Source organism: Natrix helvetica (assembly GCF_964273705.1).
Source record: "Natrix helvetica genome assembly, chromosome: 2".
Taxonomy (NCBI): domain Eukaryota; kingdom Metazoa; phylum Chordata; class Lepidosauria; order Squamata; family Natricidae; genus Natrix; species Natrix helvetica.
The window spans coordinates 174,673,452-174,691,773 of NC_138552.1; the positions used below are offsets into that span (position 1 = coordinate 174,673,452).

Here is an 18,322-nt window from a genome sequence, read left to right on the forward strand (position 1 = left end):
GGTGATGCAGCTGGAATTATAAGCGCAGCTTTCTTGCTTACGAACTCTTAAATTGATCGTCCCAAAGGTGCTTTTTCAGGAGGCCACTGGACTTTCTTGGTTTTTTTCTTTTGAATGTGTTTTGCTTCTCATCCAAGAAGCTTCTTCAGCTCCGACAGGATAGTGTGGAACGAAGGATTTATATTCCACGTAGACAGCTGGTAATCTGCATCCTTTTAGAGGATCCTTGAAGCACTTGGAGGTTTATCTGTGTCCTCGGGGTCACCTGAGTGGTGCTCCTGGTTCCTGTAGTCTGCCATTTTTCCTCTGGAAATCCATTCCCACTCCCACACCATCCAAAGGGGGTTCATCCCAAATTGTACAGCTAAAAGTCTGTAGAGATTCTCAGCCATCCCAGGTCATGGTTGTCAAGAATCTCTTGAATTGATCTCACACTTCTCTCTTTCTAACCCAGCCGTCTAGCTTGTAAAGCAAAGCGTCGTCCTGGCCTCCGCAAAATAGGGGGCGCTCTCGAGGAGGCCCAAAAGAGCGGCAGAGGCGGAAAACGCCCCCCCCCCTTAAAAAACCCCCTTCTTATCTCTGCGTTGGGAATGTGTGCAGGGGGGAATCGGCTCAGGTTGCCCGCGGAGGAAGGTGAGCAAGAAGCTAGAGGATTTTCGATGCTTTGCTTTTGTCTTCCTAGGAATGCTCAGCGTGGTAAAATACCGAAGAGGGCGCCTGGTCATCCAGGCTAGCAGGGAGCTACTGCTAAGGAGGTTCTAGATCTGGGCTGGGGCTCTATCTTACAAGAGACCCGGACGCAGGGACCGTCCGGATTTTTTTCTGGCAGCCGTGCTACGGTTAGAAAAACGAGCTCTTTGCTTGTGCTTCGGCTTCCCACGTTGGCGATCTCGGGTTCAAACTTTGTTTTCTCTAAAGTAGGACTGGGGAAATCTTTGTAGAGAGTCCAGGAAAGCTTGCAGAATTTTTTTTCAAAAATGAGATGCTGGCATTGTGATGGTCCACTCAGGTTTTCCTCGCTCCCCACTGTACTTCTTCTTTACCAAGGAAAAACCCCTAAAGGAAAAAAGTTTGCACGTTGTCTTTCGCTGGCTGGTGATGGGAGTCTCTAGGCTGCTCCCTTTAGAACATAAAGAGTTATATGGTCTGATATGGTGGAAGGCAGTTTGGTTCGTGGCTATTGGTGTGGAAGAATGCCACAGTCAAATCAACTTTCCAAACTGGCAGGTGGTCATCACAGGACTTAAATAACAATGTAAGCAAGTGTAATGTATGTTGGCGCAAGAAAATCCCTCTGTGACTTACATATTAACGGGATCTGAATTGATTGAGCAAGAGGATCTTGATGGCCAGCTGGATAAAAATGTCAACCCAGTGTGCAGCCAATGTGAAAAAGGCAGATTCCATATTAGAAATCAAAGGAATTCAGTTGAAAATAGAATTGCTAATTGAATGAAAATATATGGCAAAGATTACTCTTGAGGGATTTGGAATGCAATTTTGATCGTCACATTTTCAGGCATATCACAGAGCTCAAAAAAATGCAGAAGGGCAACCGAAATAAAGAGAAGTCTAGAGCAGGTCCCCTGTGAAGAAGAATTATAATAGTCTTTAGTTTGGCTGAAAGAGGATAAGAAGTTACCTCAAATGCATAGCATAGACCAGTGATGGTGAACATTTTTTGGCTCGTGTGCCAAAAGCGGGGGGAGCGCAGGGGGGTCGTGCATGGGCATGCCACACCCATAACGCTATGCGCATGACCCCATTGCGCATGCGTGCACGACCAGCGCTCCCCCCCATTTTTGGCATGCTTTTTTCGTCCTCCCCAGGCTCCAGAGGCTTTATAGGAGCCTGGAGAGGGCGAAAACAGCCTCCCCCGCCCCCTGAGGCCTTCCGGAGGCTTCAGGAGCTCCCCTGAAGCCTCCAGAGCACAAAAAACTGGCCCTATGGGCATAGGGCCACATTTTGTCCTGAAGGCTCCAGAGGGCAAAAACCGGCCCTACGAGCAAACCAGAAGTCTGTTCCTGAATTTCCGGTTTGCCCGTAGGGCCGGTTTTTCATACTCTGGAGGTTTCAAGGAAGCCTTCAGAGGGCGAAGAATGGTCTCAAAAGAAGGCCAAAGTCAGCTGGCCAGCACGCGCATGCACGCTGGCCAGCTGACAGGGCAACGCCTCGCTTGACCTGACAAATGGCTCCGTGTGCCACCTGTGGCACGCATGCCATAGATTCGCCATCACTGGCATAGCCTGTATGTCCTTTTTTCAAGTTTTAAAACTCAGGTTTATGTGCTGAGCCAGGTTTTAAGAGTGTGGGAACCAAATGCATCTCCAGAGGATTCCATTCCATCTTAAACACTGGTGGCTAGGAAGTGAGAATGGAAGGGGCTAATGCCCGCTAATCCAATCTTGTCAGCTTTCCAGATTGTTCCATCCGTGTAATATCAAGACGTCTGCAGGTGAAACATGTATTGTCTTTATGAACTTCAGCTGCTTCCTTAGATGTTTCTTAATTAACTTCATTGGTTTTAACTCATAAATCTGGGGACAATATTGTGCCACCTTGTTGGACTGTAGTTCCTATCTTCCCTAACTGATGAACAGTGAAGTCATAGATCAAGATATCCAGATGACACAACATTGGGGAAGGCTAAAACACTGGATTATCAAATAGATGGATCATATTAAATTAAGATTAATGGGAAGTTATATAATATCCTTCAAAATAATGTATTCTTCTGTTTGCTTTGGCCTTAGTTATACTGACTAGCAGTGTTTGAAACTCTACCTGACATAGTCAGGAATTAATCCTGATGTACAATTTTACTGATGTACAATTTTTTGTTTGTTTTGTTTTGACAGGAAGGTGCTAAGAAAGAAAAACAGAATAATCATTCAAGGTCTTTGGCTAGCAACCTCACTGCATTTTCCAGGTTTGGGAAATAATAGACCTGGATTTTTTTTGTTATTTGTCAATTAGATTGCAATTAGAATATAGGATACTAGTAAAGTGTCACACGTTCCAAATATTTCTGCTACAATAAGATGTCTTCAGCACCACAGCCTCCAGACGTACAACATGAAGCACCCAAAAAGAAAGATTATCGAATTCCGGGCCTCCGAAGTGTCCAAACAACTACTTTGTTCCGTGCTGTGAATCCAGAACTTTTCATTAAACCTGTAAGAGAACAGCAATTATTTGGGACAGATGATTTAAATACATCCATCTTTTTGCCTGCAGCTCAGTTTCACAGTCTCGAGTTTAACATGTTATTTAAGTGGTGCTGCCACTTGCTGTAGTTTTCAAAAACACAGTTGGATCTTATGTCAACTTTTCCTAATGGTCACGGTGGCTTCAGTGCAATTCTAAACTCTCTGCTCATTAATAATTTAATAGTATTGGATGGGGTTTGTTTCCAGTTATATAGAGGACTGAAGCCTTAATTCTAACCATTTGCTTTTCTCTCTGACAGCTAGATTTAAGATGGAAAATAAAATAATGTTGTAGTCCGCCGCAGGCTGTGGAGCTGGCAGCAGAGTCGGACAGTGAGGAGGTTGGAGAGGAACATGGGCCAGTCTGGAGTCTGGGGAAGGCTTGGATGAGGGCTCTGCTTTGGAGCAGAGAGGGGGCCAAGGCCATCTGGTAGTTATTTGCTGCCTCTGGAGTCTGACATCAGTGAGGCAGAAGAACAGCAGGAGCTTGTTCCCAATGTGCGCATGCGCAGGGCTGCCAGAGGCAAAAACAATTAAGAAAACAGGGTCAACTCGGGACTAAGGCTTGGAGATTATTGGCCCTTCCCATAAGACAAAAAAGAGGTGCAAATGAGACGTGGGCTTTTGCAGGAAGCAATTAGTTCATCTGGTCAGTACAAGCTTTGAAAAGTTCTGTTCGACTCTGTGCTAAGTTTGGCCTTGCTCTGCATTTGGCAATTAGGTCTCTGGCAGCATTTCAAGGGAGATAAGGTGGGCGTTTATCAACATTCCCCTGAAAGACTATATGGCAACTCAAGCAGACATCTGTCGGAATCTTCACAGACTGTTTGTGAAGCCATGCGGACTATGAATGACCATAATTCACAGCCATATAAATAAAAAAGGTTTTTGGGACTAAGATTGTGATTTATGCTTTCTCAGGACGCCTAGGTCAGAACAAATAGGTCATCAGGACATAGCTTAATAAAATACTTTTAGGATGCATGGTTTATAGAACATGGATTAAATACAATGTCTGGATATCAAGTTGTTATTTTTATTTTCACAGAACAAAACAGTTATGGCTTTTGGCCTTGTGACAGTTACTCTTTGTGTAGCTTATATTGGGTACTTGCACGCCCAACAAGAAAACAAAAAGGATCTCTATGAAGCTATTGACAGTGAAGGAAACAGACTTATGAAACGCAAGACTTCAAAATGGGACTGAAAAAACTGTCAGTGTCGATTTAAATATCAACATGGAAGACAATGTTTGATTTTCTGTATGGTGACTTTCAGGATTTTGTCTGAAGCATTAGCATTTATTTTTATACAATGAATGCTTTTTAATACCAAATATTACAGTTTAAACACCAGGGTGAAATGCTGTTATTGATTAATATTTTGTGTAAAGCACATTATTAAAAAAAGGGGTACCAGAATATGTGCGAGTTATTTCTTATATATACTGTGCCCATAGATGCTTTAGAATTATTGCCAGAACTGCACTGCCTGATTTTAAAGTTTATTATTAAGCATCAGCGTTTTAGTAAATCACTGAAAAAAAAGTTTCTAAAATGTGTCTTTTGTACAATCATCCATCTGTGCAAATTTTTAATATTTTAAATATTAAAGAAGGGAAAACTGTGCCATAGTCTCTTCCAAAGTAACTTATTTATGACTTAGTGTATTGAATGATTGATGGATTGATATTTTTTACTCAAGGCAATAAAACTAATCTGTTAAAATATGTTCCCATGAGTTATTTCAATATTTTGAGCTTCCCTGCATATTTCCATTTAGTGGAATATTAAGTTTTTGGTTTAAATATTTGGATAGTAAATGCTGTAATAATTCATGTACATTGTTTTAGAAAAGCAGATGAAAACGTATCAATTATAAAAAATATCCCAAGGTGCTAAGTAATATTAACTGATGTCTCAAATGCTTTTATGAGCAAAACTTACTTTGCCTAGCAACAGTTACTGGGAGGCATTAAACTCAAAGGCTCAGATATAGTCATGGCAATGTAACTTCCAGAGTTTCTGAATAAAGAGCTCCTGAAGAAGCAGGTGGATACATCTTGCCATATAATGGTGGTCCTTTTCTCTTCTTCTCACTGACCATCTTGTCATGCAATGCTTACAAAGCCACCTTGTTTATTCCACTGACATGCACAGAACCAAAGGGACATACAATATAATTCCGCTTTGAATGGAAGAATTAAGCGTTTGTATCTGCAGCTGAATCAGTTACTTCATTCTCTTCAAAGGAGGAAAAAGATCTCATGCAATCATGATTAGAAACCCAGATTTTGATACCTTTGTTTGCTGTGCTGTTTGTTCAAAACTGATTCCACCGCCTCCTACGCCAGAAAACTTTGACCGGATTAGGGAATATAAACCATATAAAACTCGGTATTACACACACAAAGATATATTGGGTAAGTCAATCTCCTCAATAAACTATAATGATTCATATCTTTGACATGTTCTAAGGAATCGGCATAAAATGGGAAGAATAATAGAAAAAAGGCTGAAAATATCATTCAGGAAAAAAGCATCTGGTTTGGTAGGGAAGATATCTTTCTACTTGAAACTTACCAAACAACAAGAAAATGAAATATATGGAGATTTATGAATTTGTCACTTGTATCTAAATGCATACAGTGTCATCCTGTGCTTTCAATATGGTAGTTTGATGGTCCATAATACAGAAAATAGAATTCTTCAACTCAGGAACTTGCTTAAATTATTAAAGATTGCCTTAGCGGACTTTGAATATATATTTAAAAATTCTTTTTAATGAATATGTTCAAGGAGGAAGCATCTACGGTATCACTGGCCTCAGACAAACTGGGTTAAAATACTAAGATATCACATTTTGTTTAATTTAGGTTTAATATGTTGTATGAATCCAGCTATGGTGGTTCATAAAGCATAGTTTATGACTTAACATCAGTGGTGGGATTCAGCCAGTTCGCACCACTTCGGGAGAACTGTTTGTTAACTTTCTGAGCAGTTTGAGGAACTGGTTGTTGGAAGAAATCATTAGGGCAGAGAACCAGTTAAATTATTTGAATCCCACCACTGCTTAACATATGCAAATGTGGACAGTTGTGCTTTTCCATCAAGCTATGGTTAAGCAAAGTATGGCTTAATGTGTAAAATTGGTATTTTGTGTTGAGTCATTGGGAGATCACAGATTTAATCTGCTGGCAAAGGAACCAGTGGTTTTCTTTGGCTTTAAATGGAGAAACTTTTAATGTCAGTAAATGATTTGGCCTGGCTTACTGTAGAATACAATATGCCTAATGCTTGAATTTTCAGTTACACATTATTACATTTTGCCCCTTCAACCCTTCCATGACAAAATTAGGGCTATGACTAATGTGCTTATTTATCTCCAACTTATAATAATACAATACAATAGAAGAGTTGGAAGGGACCTTGGAGGTCTTCTAGTCCAACCCCCTGCCTAGGCAGGAAACCCTATACCGTTTCAGACAAATGGCTCTCCAACATCTTCTTAAAGACTTCCAGTGTTGGGGCATTCACAACTTCTGGAGGCAAGCTGTTCCACTGATTAATTGTTCTAACTGTCAGGAAATTTCTCCTCAGTTCTAAGTTGCTTCTCTCCTTGATTAGTTTCCACCAGGGGTGGGTTCCTGCCGATTCTATAGAAGAGGTTCCACAAATCTACAGTTCCGTTTAGAACCGGCTCCAGCTCCCTCCCCCCGCCCGTCCACACATCATCAAGATGAAGAGTGAGAGGAGGAATTCTGGGAGTTGAAGTCCACACGTCTTAAAGCTGTCAAGTTTGAACACTCCTGGGTTTTTTTTCTAAAGGGTTAGGAATGCAAGGGTCTTGTAACTTGAGAGCTTTAAGACTTGTACACTTCAGTGCCAAAGTTTCTGAGCCAACATTTTTGTTGCTAAGCAAGAGTGTTGTGAGTTTCACCACATTTTACAAGTTGGCCATGCCCACCCAGTCACATGGCCGGCAAGCAACTCCCACCTGGTCACATGGCCGGCAAGCAATTCCAACCCAGTCACATGGCCAGCAAGCCACTCCCACAAAGCAGGCCACACCTACAGAAGAGGTTCTAAAAAATTTTGAAACCCACTACTGGTTTCCACCCATTGCTTCTTGTTCTGCCCTCGGGTGCCTTGGAGACTAGTTTGACTCCCCCTTCTTTGTGGCAACCCCTGAGATATTGGAACACTGCTATCATGTCTCCCCTAGTCCTTCTTTTCATTAAACTAGACATACCCAGTTCCTGCAACCGTTCTTCATACGTTTTAGTCTCCAGTCCCCTAATCATCTTTGTTGCTCTTCTCTGCACTCTTTCTGGAGTCTCCACATCTTTTCTACATCGTGGCAACCAAAACTGAATGCAGTATTCCAAATGTGGCCTTACCAAAGCATTATAAAGTGGTATTAACACTTCACGTGACCTTGATTCTATCCCTCTGTTGATGCAGCCTAGAACTGTATTGGCTTTTTTGGCAACTGCTGCACACTGCTGGTTCATATTTAAATGGTTGTCCACTAGGACTCCAAGATCCCTCTCACAGTTACTACTATTGAGCAAGGTACCACCTATACTGTACCTGTGCATTTAGTTTTTCTTGCCTAAATGTAGAACCTTACTCTATGGTATGGTATATACTTTACTTGTATGGTATGATCATTGCATCACATGATTATTATTTCTGGTTTGTATGATCTTTATTCTGATCACTTTGGAAAGGAAACAAGAGCAAGCTTGATGCCTTCACTGCTGGTTGTCCACCAATGTAGAATGCCTGCTTCAGATATTGAAGATATCTGCATAAAACTGTAGAGCATGACTGTCCAACCTGGGAACTTGTGAATTTCAGCTCCCAGAATTCAAGTCAGCTATGGAAGTTGAAGTCCACAAGTCTTAAATTTGCCAAGGTTGGACATCCTTGCTATAGATGCAATACTCTGTCACGATCCCTTCATCAGTATAGATGGAACAGTATCCAATGGTACATTGTAAATATCTGTAGGGATTTATCTTGCTATTGCCATGTAGTCTGTTGAGACAAGATAAAATATGGAATGTTTAGGATAGAGATAGGGAATTTATGATCTGTGGTAGTACGGTGATTAGAATGCAGTATTGCAGGCTAACTGCCCACTGCCAGGAGTTCGATCGTGATCTGCTCAAGGTCAACTCAACCTTCCGAGATCAATAAAATGAGGACCCAAATTGTTGGGGGCAATATGCTGACTCTGTAAACTGCTCAGAGAGTGCTGTAAAGCACTATGGAGCAGTATATAAGTCTAAGTGCTATTGCTATTTCCATATTTCCCTACGTTATTGGGTTAAATTCTTATTGAGCCTAATCAGAGAATAGCAGCATAACACAACCAATTTTTCTTATATGTTTAATTAATATAACTATGGCACCTTTGATTCTGCACCTAGTCTTCACAAAACAATGGTAATGGTTTAATGCTTTTAAATTAAACTTTTGATTATTTTATGGAACGTGTGACCTACATAATCCATACATAATATATGCTGTGGCCTTCAATTACTATATTGCTTTATATAGAGATCGGAGCAGACCTTAAGCAAGAAGATATAGACCAAAGAGAACAGGAAATACAAAAACGAATAGATAAAGTACAGACTAAGCTCTTGCTTCAGGTAAAATTATTCCTCTGTCTTGTTAAATATAAACATTCCTAATGTTTACTGTGTAATGCAGATTTTCCTGTGATGCATTTTAATAGGTGTTGGGTATTTCACGAGTACTGGTTCAAATCAGGTATAGATTTGTGTTAGTGTTGTTTAATACTAATATAGTTGGAGGGGATTTTGGAGATCTTCTAGTATCTAGTCCAACCCCGTGTGCAAGCAGGAGGACCCATAACTTTTCAGACAAGAGTGGGAGTTCAGTTTCTTTTTAAAAGCCGCCAGTGATGGAACACCCACAACTTCTGAAGGCAAGCTGTTCCACAGGTGAATTGTTCTCACTGTTAGGAAATTTCTCCTTAGTTTTAGATTGCTTATCTGCTTGATTAGTTTCCATCCATTGCTTTTTGTCTTGCCTTCCGGTGCTTTAGAGAATAGCTTGACCCCCTCTTCTTTGTGGCAGCCCCTCAAATATTGGAAGACTCCTATCATGTTACCCCTAGTCCTTCTTTTTACTAGACAAACCCAATTCCTGCAACTGTTCTTCATATGCTTTAGTTCTTCAAATGCCTTACTCATTTTTGTTGCTCTCCTCTACAATCTTTCCAGAGTCTCAACATCTTTTTTTAAATGTGATGATCTTTTTTAATAATAGTTTTTGCCTGTACAAAAAAATATTGATCGAATTCGAATGCTATCCATCCTTAACCAATAATCTTTGACTTAAATATCCTATGGATTTCTTCCCAAAGAGTGACAATAAAAGTTCAAATCTAGACCACGTGACTAAGGTTCCAACTTCTCAATTGCATTTTCAATTAGGCAATTGATTTTACTTTTGAGAACATTGTTTGAGGTGTTCAATGTACATGAAGTAGAATTTTATTGCATTGACTTCATTTTAAATTTAAAAGAAGCACTGGAATTAGCTGAAGCACACAGTGATGCAAATATTAGTAATAATAAAACAAAATAAGCCTGCTTCCAGAGCGCTATTCTTATGCTCTTCTCAAGTTATGAAGAATTACTGGTAGTCCTTGACTTACAATCACAACCGAGCCCAAAATGTCCACTGCTTTGCAAAACAGTTGTTAAGTGAGTTTTGCCCCATTTTATGACCTTTTGTGCCACAGTTGTTAAGCAAATCGCTGCAGTTGTTAAGTGAATCATCAGTCACAAGATAAATCTGGCTTCTTCCACATTTGTTGGAAGCAGGCTGGAAAGATTACAAATGGTGATTGCATAACCCCAGGACACTGTAACCAACTATATATACATGCCGGTTGCCAAGTGCCTGAATTTTGTCCATATGACCATGGGAATGTTGCAATGGTTGTAAGTGTGCAAACTGGTCATAAGTCACTTCTTTCAGTTCTGTTGTAACTTTGAATGGTCATTAAACAAATGGTTGTAAGTCGAAGACCATTGTAACAAATCTAGGGTTAGAGTTGACGTCTGCTTGTGCACTTTTCCTTCTTGAATAACCCATCTAGGACAGGTTGGGGAGGACACAATGAGAGAAGAATCAATTCCATTAACAAGTGCAACACTGTTGCTAAAGAGCCATCATAGCAGAGGTGGTATTCAGTAGGTTCTGGCCAGTTTTGGAGAACCGGTAGCGGAAATTTTGAGTAGTTCGGAGAACTGGTAAATACCACCTCTGACTGGCTCCATCCCCCTCTATTCTCTGCCTCCTGAGTCCCAGCTGATTGGGAGGGAATGGGGATTTTTCAGTATCCTTCCCCTGCCACGCCCACCAAGCCACACCCACCAAGCCACGCCCACAGAACCAGTTGTAAAAAAAATTGAATCCCACCACTGCATCATAGCAATTGAGACTGTACTGTGTGATCGGTCCTTTGTGTTGTCTTCAGCACAGTTGTGTTTAATTAAAATTACATTAATTTCTATTCATGGCCTGTTTTGTAGGCTGAAACAGAGAAAGAATATGCAGTAGAAGACGCTCTCACTCGTGCTGAAGCCCTGCACCAGAAAGATATTGAAGAACTTAAAAAGAAACATCAACAAATATTAGAAGTCAGTAGTAATTTTATTTTTGTATCCACCATATGAAACAACAACACAATGCTTTGGAACTTACACAGACATATCATTAGCATAAGAAACTGATTTCCGGTGATTTGAGACTCTTCCTCCTACAGTATATCTATATCATATATCATTTCCAAAGGTTATCTAATCCTCGGGAACAGATTGGCAAGGGGACAGAGGAAAAAAGGTAATAAGAAAGCCAATTCTCTTTACAGGTAGTCCTTGACTTACAACACTACATTTAGTGACCATTCAAAAGTTACGGCGGCACTGAAAAAAAGTGACTTGTGACCGTTTTTCACACTTATGACCATTGCAACATCCCCGTTATCAACTTATCAAAATTCAGGCACTTGGCAACTGATTCATATTTATGACGGTTGCAGCGTCCCGGGGTCATGTGATCACCTTTTGTGACTTCCTGACGAGCAAAGTTAATGGGGGAGGCCAGATTCACTCAACAAGCATGCTACTAAATTGCCAACTGCAGGCGATTCGCTTAACAACATGGCAACAAAAGTCCTAAAATGGAGCAAATTCACCTAACAAATGTTTCACTCGGCAACAGAAATCTTGGCCTCAATTGTGGTGGTAAGTCGAGGGCCACCTATACAGCACTCTATCTAATTCGTGAAAGCAGAAACAGGCAACAGATCTATATGAGCATGTAGAACTTACAGAAGATACTATCTTTCCTAGTTCTTAATCGGTGTCACATATCTCCTTTCTCTTACACATGAAAAGATCAGGAAATTGTAGTGATCTAAATCTTCTAATTTTTCCTCACAACATGCTAGGTTTTCACACACGGGGTGGGGTGGGGGCTTAGGAGAGAATTCAAAACCTCAATCTGCCTCTTTCCGGGCTCTTATTTGAAGCAGGGGGAAGAAATGGTAACGCTTCCTTGTTCTGTTTGCTTGTTCTTCTGATGTGTTTATCGGTGTGTTCATTTTTGCTGAAGAATACTGTGAAGAAGACAAGGGCCGAAATGCTGCAGCACTTGGAAGTGGAGCTGAAGAGAGAATCAGAGGCTGCTGAACAGAGGAACACTCACAAACTTCAACGGTTGATACTACAGCTGGCTATGGAAAAAATGGAAGCTGTGGCTGAAGGGAGGCAGGATGAGAGATGCAAGGCAGCTGTACTTCTTGCCAAACAGGAAAAGTACTGAGCTTAACTTATCCCATGTCCTTTAAAAAAAAAATCTGATTTCTGATCAGCATTGGCTTTAATCCCGAATTTTCTGAAGGGAAGAAATCTTCCTCAAGCTGCTCTATTCAATGGTTGTTAAGATCCAGCATAGCAGGCCTTTGTGTTACGCGTGCAAATGTAGAATATTCTTTCCCTAGTGTTTTAAATAATTATGTACAAGACCATTACCTTGTGCTAGTTAGAGCATTTTTCTAGCGTTATTCTCTCTTCCCACTTAAGGCCGATGTGCTGTTAGAAAAGTTCCTTCTTTCTGCCAGCAGAAAACCATATCTGACCACATCTGAGGTGACAGGGTCTACCATACCTATGTAAAACTTGAACGACTATTGGTATCTTTGTATTTTCTCTCCTCAACCTTAATTAGAGAAATATCTATATAAAATGTAACCTTTTTAAAAAAAATACATTTATTTCAGAAAAGCACATTCTAACCTGTCCAGCTGTTATGTGCCAGGCAGACATTGACAGGTTTTGCAATTGTTTTACTGAGTCTGAATAGCTAGCTCCCTAACTGTGTTTAGGAGCGCAAGCTAGCGTGATAAAATAAATGTGAGTTTTGCCATTTGGATTTTGTCATCCCTGCTAGATCAACCAGACCAAGAAAATACAGGTAGTCCTCGACTTACAACAGTTCATTTAGTGGCCATTTGTAGTTATAACAGCACTGAAAAAAGTGACATGACCATTTTTCACACATACAACGGTTGTAGTAATCCTGTGTTCAAGTGATCAAAATTCAGATGCTTGGCAATTGGTTCATATTTATGAGATGCTGAGCTTGTCGATCAGAAAGGTTGGCAGTCCGAATCCCTAGTACCGCGTAACAGAGTGAGCTCCCATTACTTGTCCCAGCTTCTGGCAACCTAGCAGTTCAAAAGCACGTAAAAATAAAAGAAGAAAAATAGGGACCACCTTTGGTGGGAAGGTAACCGCGTTCCATGCGCCTTCGCCATTTAGTCATGCCGGCCACATGACCATGGAGACGTCTTCGGACAGCGCTGGCTCTTCGGCTTTGAAACGGAGATAAGCACCATGTCCTAGAGTCGGGAACGACTAGCACATATGTGTGAGGGAAACCTTTACCTATAATACCAGAATCTTAAAAATGTCATTGTGCTGGAACTTCTCCCCTTTCTTATTCTCAGTGAATTAGGGAGATGTCTACCTGAGCTACTTCTGAATATTATCTATATGTTGCAGGCTTAAAGTGTGTTTCACACAGATATCAATCCGCTGTCTTGGTGATGAATAGTGAATATTTCTGTCAAGGTTATCTTCTTAGTCTACAGATTTCACTCTGAGGTTATTCTTTTTTCTTGTCATAACTCTCTACATAATTGTATAATTTAATTATGCAATTTACGTAAACTTAAGTACAAAATCACTTGCAATGGAAATCGTTTCTAAACAGATGGTATGCCCTTTCCTTTCATTCATCCAGAAAATTTTCAGATCAAATCCACCAGGCTGGGATCATTGCCAACGAAATTTATCAGAAAAACCTGCAACGGTTAACCTGGGAGAAAAAACATGAACTGGAAACCGCCTTTCTGGTCTCCCAAAAGGAGTTTGAGGAAGAGACGAGGAAACTGCTTGAAAGTGCTGACAATATTCGCGAGGCTCAGCTTGAAGTGGTGAACATTGAAGTGAACAAGAAAGAAAGTGAAATCCTATCTCTGAACCAGCAGCTGGAATGTATGACAGCCTGGAAAGACAGCTTGGAAGCCGAAATATTAGAAATCAGGGAAGCTTTTCAGAAATACATTAACCTCACATTTCCGCAGCTTGCCCCGGGACAAGCAGATTTCATCTTACCTTTCCGAAAAATATCTGAATTCAGAGACTCTGGTGTAGAACTGTAAGATCAATGTCCATCAGGAAAGGCTCTCGGGAGAGTAGTGGATTGACTCCAGAGGTACCAATATGTCCTAAGGGGATGCGGAGGTGCTGGGGAAAAACAAATAAATCCACTGTAGAATGAACATGTGGTTGTAAAGGAACTTAAATCTCCCTTATTCATGGGCCAAGAAAAAACCAATGTGGCAGAATTAGGTCCATAGCCTCAAGGTGAAAATATGGGAGGTTCTGACATTTGTGTATACAGGTAGTCCTTGACTTAACGATCGCAAGTGAGCCCAAACTTTCTGTTGTTAAGAAAGACACTTATTAAGTGAATTTTGCCCCAGTTTACCATGGTCGTTAAGTGAATCTGGCTTCCCATTGGCTTTGCTTGTCAAAAAGTGGCAAAAGGCGATCACATGACCCAGGGACATTGCAACCGTTATAAATATGAGTCAGTTGCCAAGCACCTGAATTTTGATTACGTGACATATTGGGATGCAGCAACGGTCATAAGTGTGAAAATGGTCATAAGTCAGATTTTTTTCAGTGAAGTAATTTTGAATAGTCATTAAATGAATGGTTGTAAGCCGAGGACTATCTGAACAAAAAAAAACCTGATTTCTATATGCACAAATATCAGTACTGTCAATGGAAAGTTCACATGGTTTCAAAAATTGTGAAATCTGATCACAGCTAACATGAAATGTATGCATAGTACATCATGGGAAGCAATGTCAGCCTCACTCATTTTCATAACTGCTTTAGCTTGCTTTATTGGACATGAGATTTAAATTGCTGATTCTATGGGTTAGATAATACTCTCTGTAATATTATGATTTTTAAAATATTATCCGTACCAGTGACGTGCGGTGAGGGTTATGGCTGGGGAGGCTGGTGACGTCATCAGGAAGGCGGGGAATGGGACCACATGTGCAGACCACGTGTGCAGACCACGTGTGCAGACCACGTGGTCTCGTTCTCCGCCTTCCTGAGTGAACATTAAGGGGACCGCGGCGTAGCATTACTTCCTCCACCGGCACCAGTCCCTTTCACCCCGCTCAAGCCTTGCCGCCTGCAGCCACCGCCTGCAGCCACCGCCTGCAGCCACCGCCCGCCCTCGCTGCTCCTTTCGTTGCTTGCCCGCCCGCCTCTAAGGCACGCCAAAGCCTCCTTCGTCCCCCCCCAGCGTCCCCCCCCAGCGCGCGCCCTTTTTATTTCCCGCGACACCCCCATTTCGGGAAAGCTTTCCCCATTGCCTGGGGGGTGAGGGGGGCGGCTCCTCTCCCCCCACTCCCTCCGTCCCTGCCTCTCTCCTCAGCCCCAAAGCTCCGTCCGCGCGACTCACTTCCAAGGCGGTGGCTGCTCCATCCCGCTCCGGCTCTGGAAGCGACCGAAGATCAGGCTGCGTCGCTCGCTCGCGCCCGGGAGATGCGGAAGCAGTCCGGTGGACGAGTGACCGAAGATCTCGCTGCCTCGCTTGCTGCCTTGCTCGCTCACTCGCCGGACTGCTTCGGCGCCATTCTGGCTACCTTCGTCCATCCGCGCCCGGGAGATGCGGAGGGAGAAATGTTGTCAGCGCCTCCAGATGACGAACCAGTCGCTTGCTTTCGTCATCGGGAGGCCGATAACATTACTGCCTCCACGTCTCCCGGGCGCGGATGGACGAAGGTAGCCAGAATGGCGCCGAAGCAGTCCGGCGAGCGAGCGAGCGAGGCAGCGAGATCTTCGGTCACTCGTCCACCGGACTGCTTCCGCATCTCCCGGGCGCGGATGGACGAAGGTAGCAGAATGGCGCCGAAGCAGTCCGGCGAGCGAGCGAGCGAGGCAGCGAGATCTTCGGTCACTCGTCCACCGGACTGCTTCCGCATCTCCCGGGCGCGGATGGACGAAGGTAGCCAGAATGGCGCCGAAGCAGTCCGGCGAGCGAGCGAGCGAGGCAGCGAGATCTTCGGTCACTCGTCCACCGGACTGCTTCCGCATCTCCCGGGCGCGGATGGACGAAGGTAGCCAGAATGGCGCCGAAGCAGTCCGGCGAGCGAGCGAGCGAGGCAGCGAGATCTTCGGTCACTCGTCCACCGGACTGCTTCCGCATCTCCCGGGCGCGGATGGACGAAGGTAGCCAGAATGGCGCCGAAGCAGTCCGGCGAGCGAGCGAGCGAGGCAGCGAGATCTTCGGTCACTCGTCCACCGGACTGCTTCCGCATCTCCCGGGCGCGGATGGACGAAGGTAGCCAGAATGGCGCCGAAGCAGTCCGGCGAGCGAGCGAGCGAGGCAGCGAGATCTTCGGTCACTCGTCCACCGGACTGCTTCCGCATCTCCCGGGCGTGGATGGACGAAGGTAGCCAGAATGGCGCCGAAGCAGTCCGGCGAGCGAGCGAGGCAGCGAGATCTTCGGTCACTCGTCCACCGGACTGCCTCGGCGCCATTCTGGCTACCTTCGTCCATCCGCACCCGGGAGATGCGGAAGCAGTCCGGTGTACGAGTGACCGAAGATCTCGCTGCCTCGCTCGCTCGCCGGACTGCTTCGGCGCCATCCGCGCCCGGGAGACGCGGAGGCAGAAATGTTGTCGGCCTCCCGATGACGAAAGCAAGCGACTGGTTCGTCATCCGGAGGCGCCGACAACATTTCTCCCTCCGCGTCTCCCGGGCGCGGCCGGACGGATGTATATAATATTATATATATATAGTATATAATATTATATACTATTATTCCATGAAGAGAGGTGAGGCCGTGCCTCCCTTGCCTCTAGTGACCGCACGTCACTGATCCGTACCTAGTCCATAACCTACTATACCCCTTCTACGTTCTGTGCAGCTTATAAAGGCCATGATGGTGAACCTATGGCACATGTGCCCAAAGTAGCATGCAAAGGTATGTCACCCAGCATGTGCAGCCTTGCCTGTTTGTCTTCTAGGTTTTTGGCGCGCATGATGATCAGCTGTCCTTCACGCATGCAGCAGTGCCGAAAACTGGTCTGCATATGCACGCCGGCCAGCTGATTGTTGGGTGCGCATGTGCACCAGAACCCAAAAGTTTGGCTTTTCCAGAGCGCAATCCCTTTGCTCGTGCAGCAGTTCCAAAAACCAGCCTGTGCATGTGTGCTGGCAAGCTGATTATCGGGTGTGCATGTGCACTAGAACCTGGAAATTGGCTTTTCTGGAGTGCAACCCCAATGAGCATGCGTGCAATGTTTCCATCCTCACTGTTATAAACATGATGGGGAGAGGGGAAACCTGTAGGCCTCATGTACTAGTGTCAAATCCATTTTTTATGGTCACTCAATTCCTGCCCTCCCCAGTGATGCAAAAATTTAGAGGCTAAATTCTTTATAACCTCATTGTAATTAATACTTTGCCATGTATTGCCATGATACCATACACCCACGCAAGCTAAAAAAAAAGTATAAAAAATCCCAAAAGTCAAATAACCAATAAGATGATACAATAAGAAGTAATAATATTAGAATCCACGTAAGTCCTGGATGATGAAAGGTATCTAGGATGTGACCTGTGGCTGAGCCCATGTGGTGATGTCAGCATTTTTTGAGTAAGGGAGTTGGTCCTTGTTTCAGTAAAAGGATATTTTGTGTATAGCAACCTCACATTAGTTGCACTACCTGTAACATTTGAACCAGAGGTGGGTTGCTCTCACTTCGGCCCGGATCGGGTAAAGCGGTAAAGCGGACAGCAGGAGTTTCCGCCCACCCACCCTTCTGCATATGCACAGAAGTGTTGCGTGCACACACACAAGTGAACCGGTAGTAAAAAAAAAAATGGAAATCCACCACTGATTTGAACCATACACAAGGGCAGTTTTGCATGAGTATGTTAAAAGTGAACACGACTGGATTACTTGGGTAAAAGTGGGGGGTGGGGGGAAGCATTCCACAGGGCAGATGCCATCACTGAGAAGACATGTCTCCTAAATCCCTTTGAATGAGATTGTTCCAAGGAAGGGATCTAGAACATGCTCACTCTATTAAAGTATATATAAAAGAGGCAGAAACCACCAGAGACAATTCGTCCATAAAGAACTTAGACCTGTGCCATTATAGGTGACAACCAGCACCTTGGATTGCACTCAAAAGCCTCCATTTAGCCTGTGCAGTTTGCAAAGTAGATGTATGACCAGGTCTACCTGCAACTGTTGAATTCTACACCAGCTGTAGCTTCCAGAGACTCTTCAAGGGCAGCTCAATTTTGAGCACAGATGCAGATGTCTGAGAGATGACAAGTCAGGCGTGGTAATAAGCAGCACCTCCAGGTCCAGGAATGGATAAAATTGGTGAGTCGGATGGATGAAATCCCAAGGCAATATTGGTCCTGATTTAAACTGCACATGAGTAAAAGGCTGTA

At 43.4% G+C, this 18,322-nt stretch overlaps 2 protein-coding genes across 3 annotated transcripts; both read left to right on the forward strand.

Annotated features, from left to right (window-relative positions):
* Positions 1–541: 541 nt before the first annotated feature.
* Positions 542–4,940, forward strand: SMIM8 (small integral membrane protein 8). Of its 2 annotated transcripts, none has more exons than XM_081944405.1 (3): positions 542–633; positions 2,859–3,176; positions 4,258–4,940. In XM_081944405.1, exons 2-3 carry the CDS (start codon positions 3,042–3,044, stop codon positions 4,414–4,416), a joined length of 294 nt encoding a protein of 97 aa, XP_081800531.1. In that variant the 5' UTR covers positions 542–633; positions 2,859–3,041; the 3' UTR covers positions 4,417–4,940. The 2 variants fall into 2 exon arrangements, with proteins under 2 accessions (XP_081800531.1, XP_081800532.1); XM_081944406.1 differs by lacking the exon at positions 542–633 and adding an exon at positions 751–1,255.
* A 543-nt stretch (positions 4,941–5,483) lies between these two features.
* LOC309387414 (uncharacterized protein C6orf163 homolog) lies at positions 5,484–13,985 on the forward strand (the record flags this gene model as incomplete). Its single annotated transcript, XM_081943891.1, has 5 exons — positions 5,484–5,631; positions 8,777–8,871; positions 10,789–10,896; positions 11,873–12,075; positions 13,565–13,985. The coding sequence occupies 5 exons, from the start codon at positions 5,484–5,486 to the stop codon at positions 13,983–13,985; spliced, it is 975 nt and encodes a 324-aa protein (XP_081800017.1).
* Positions 13,986–18,322: the final 4,337 nt, after the last annotated feature.

What these genes read in the sequence shown, in the direction of transcription:
- SMIM8 (XM_081944405.1), top strand. Translation starts at nt 3,042, where the DNA reads ATGTCTTCAGCACCACAGCCTCCAGACGTACAACATGAAGCACCCAAA. An exon ending in CAGAACTTTTCATTAAACCT is followed by an intron (nt 3,177 to 4,257) that starts GTAAGAGAACAG and finishes TTATTTTCACAG; the next exon opens with AACAAAACAGTTATGGCTTT.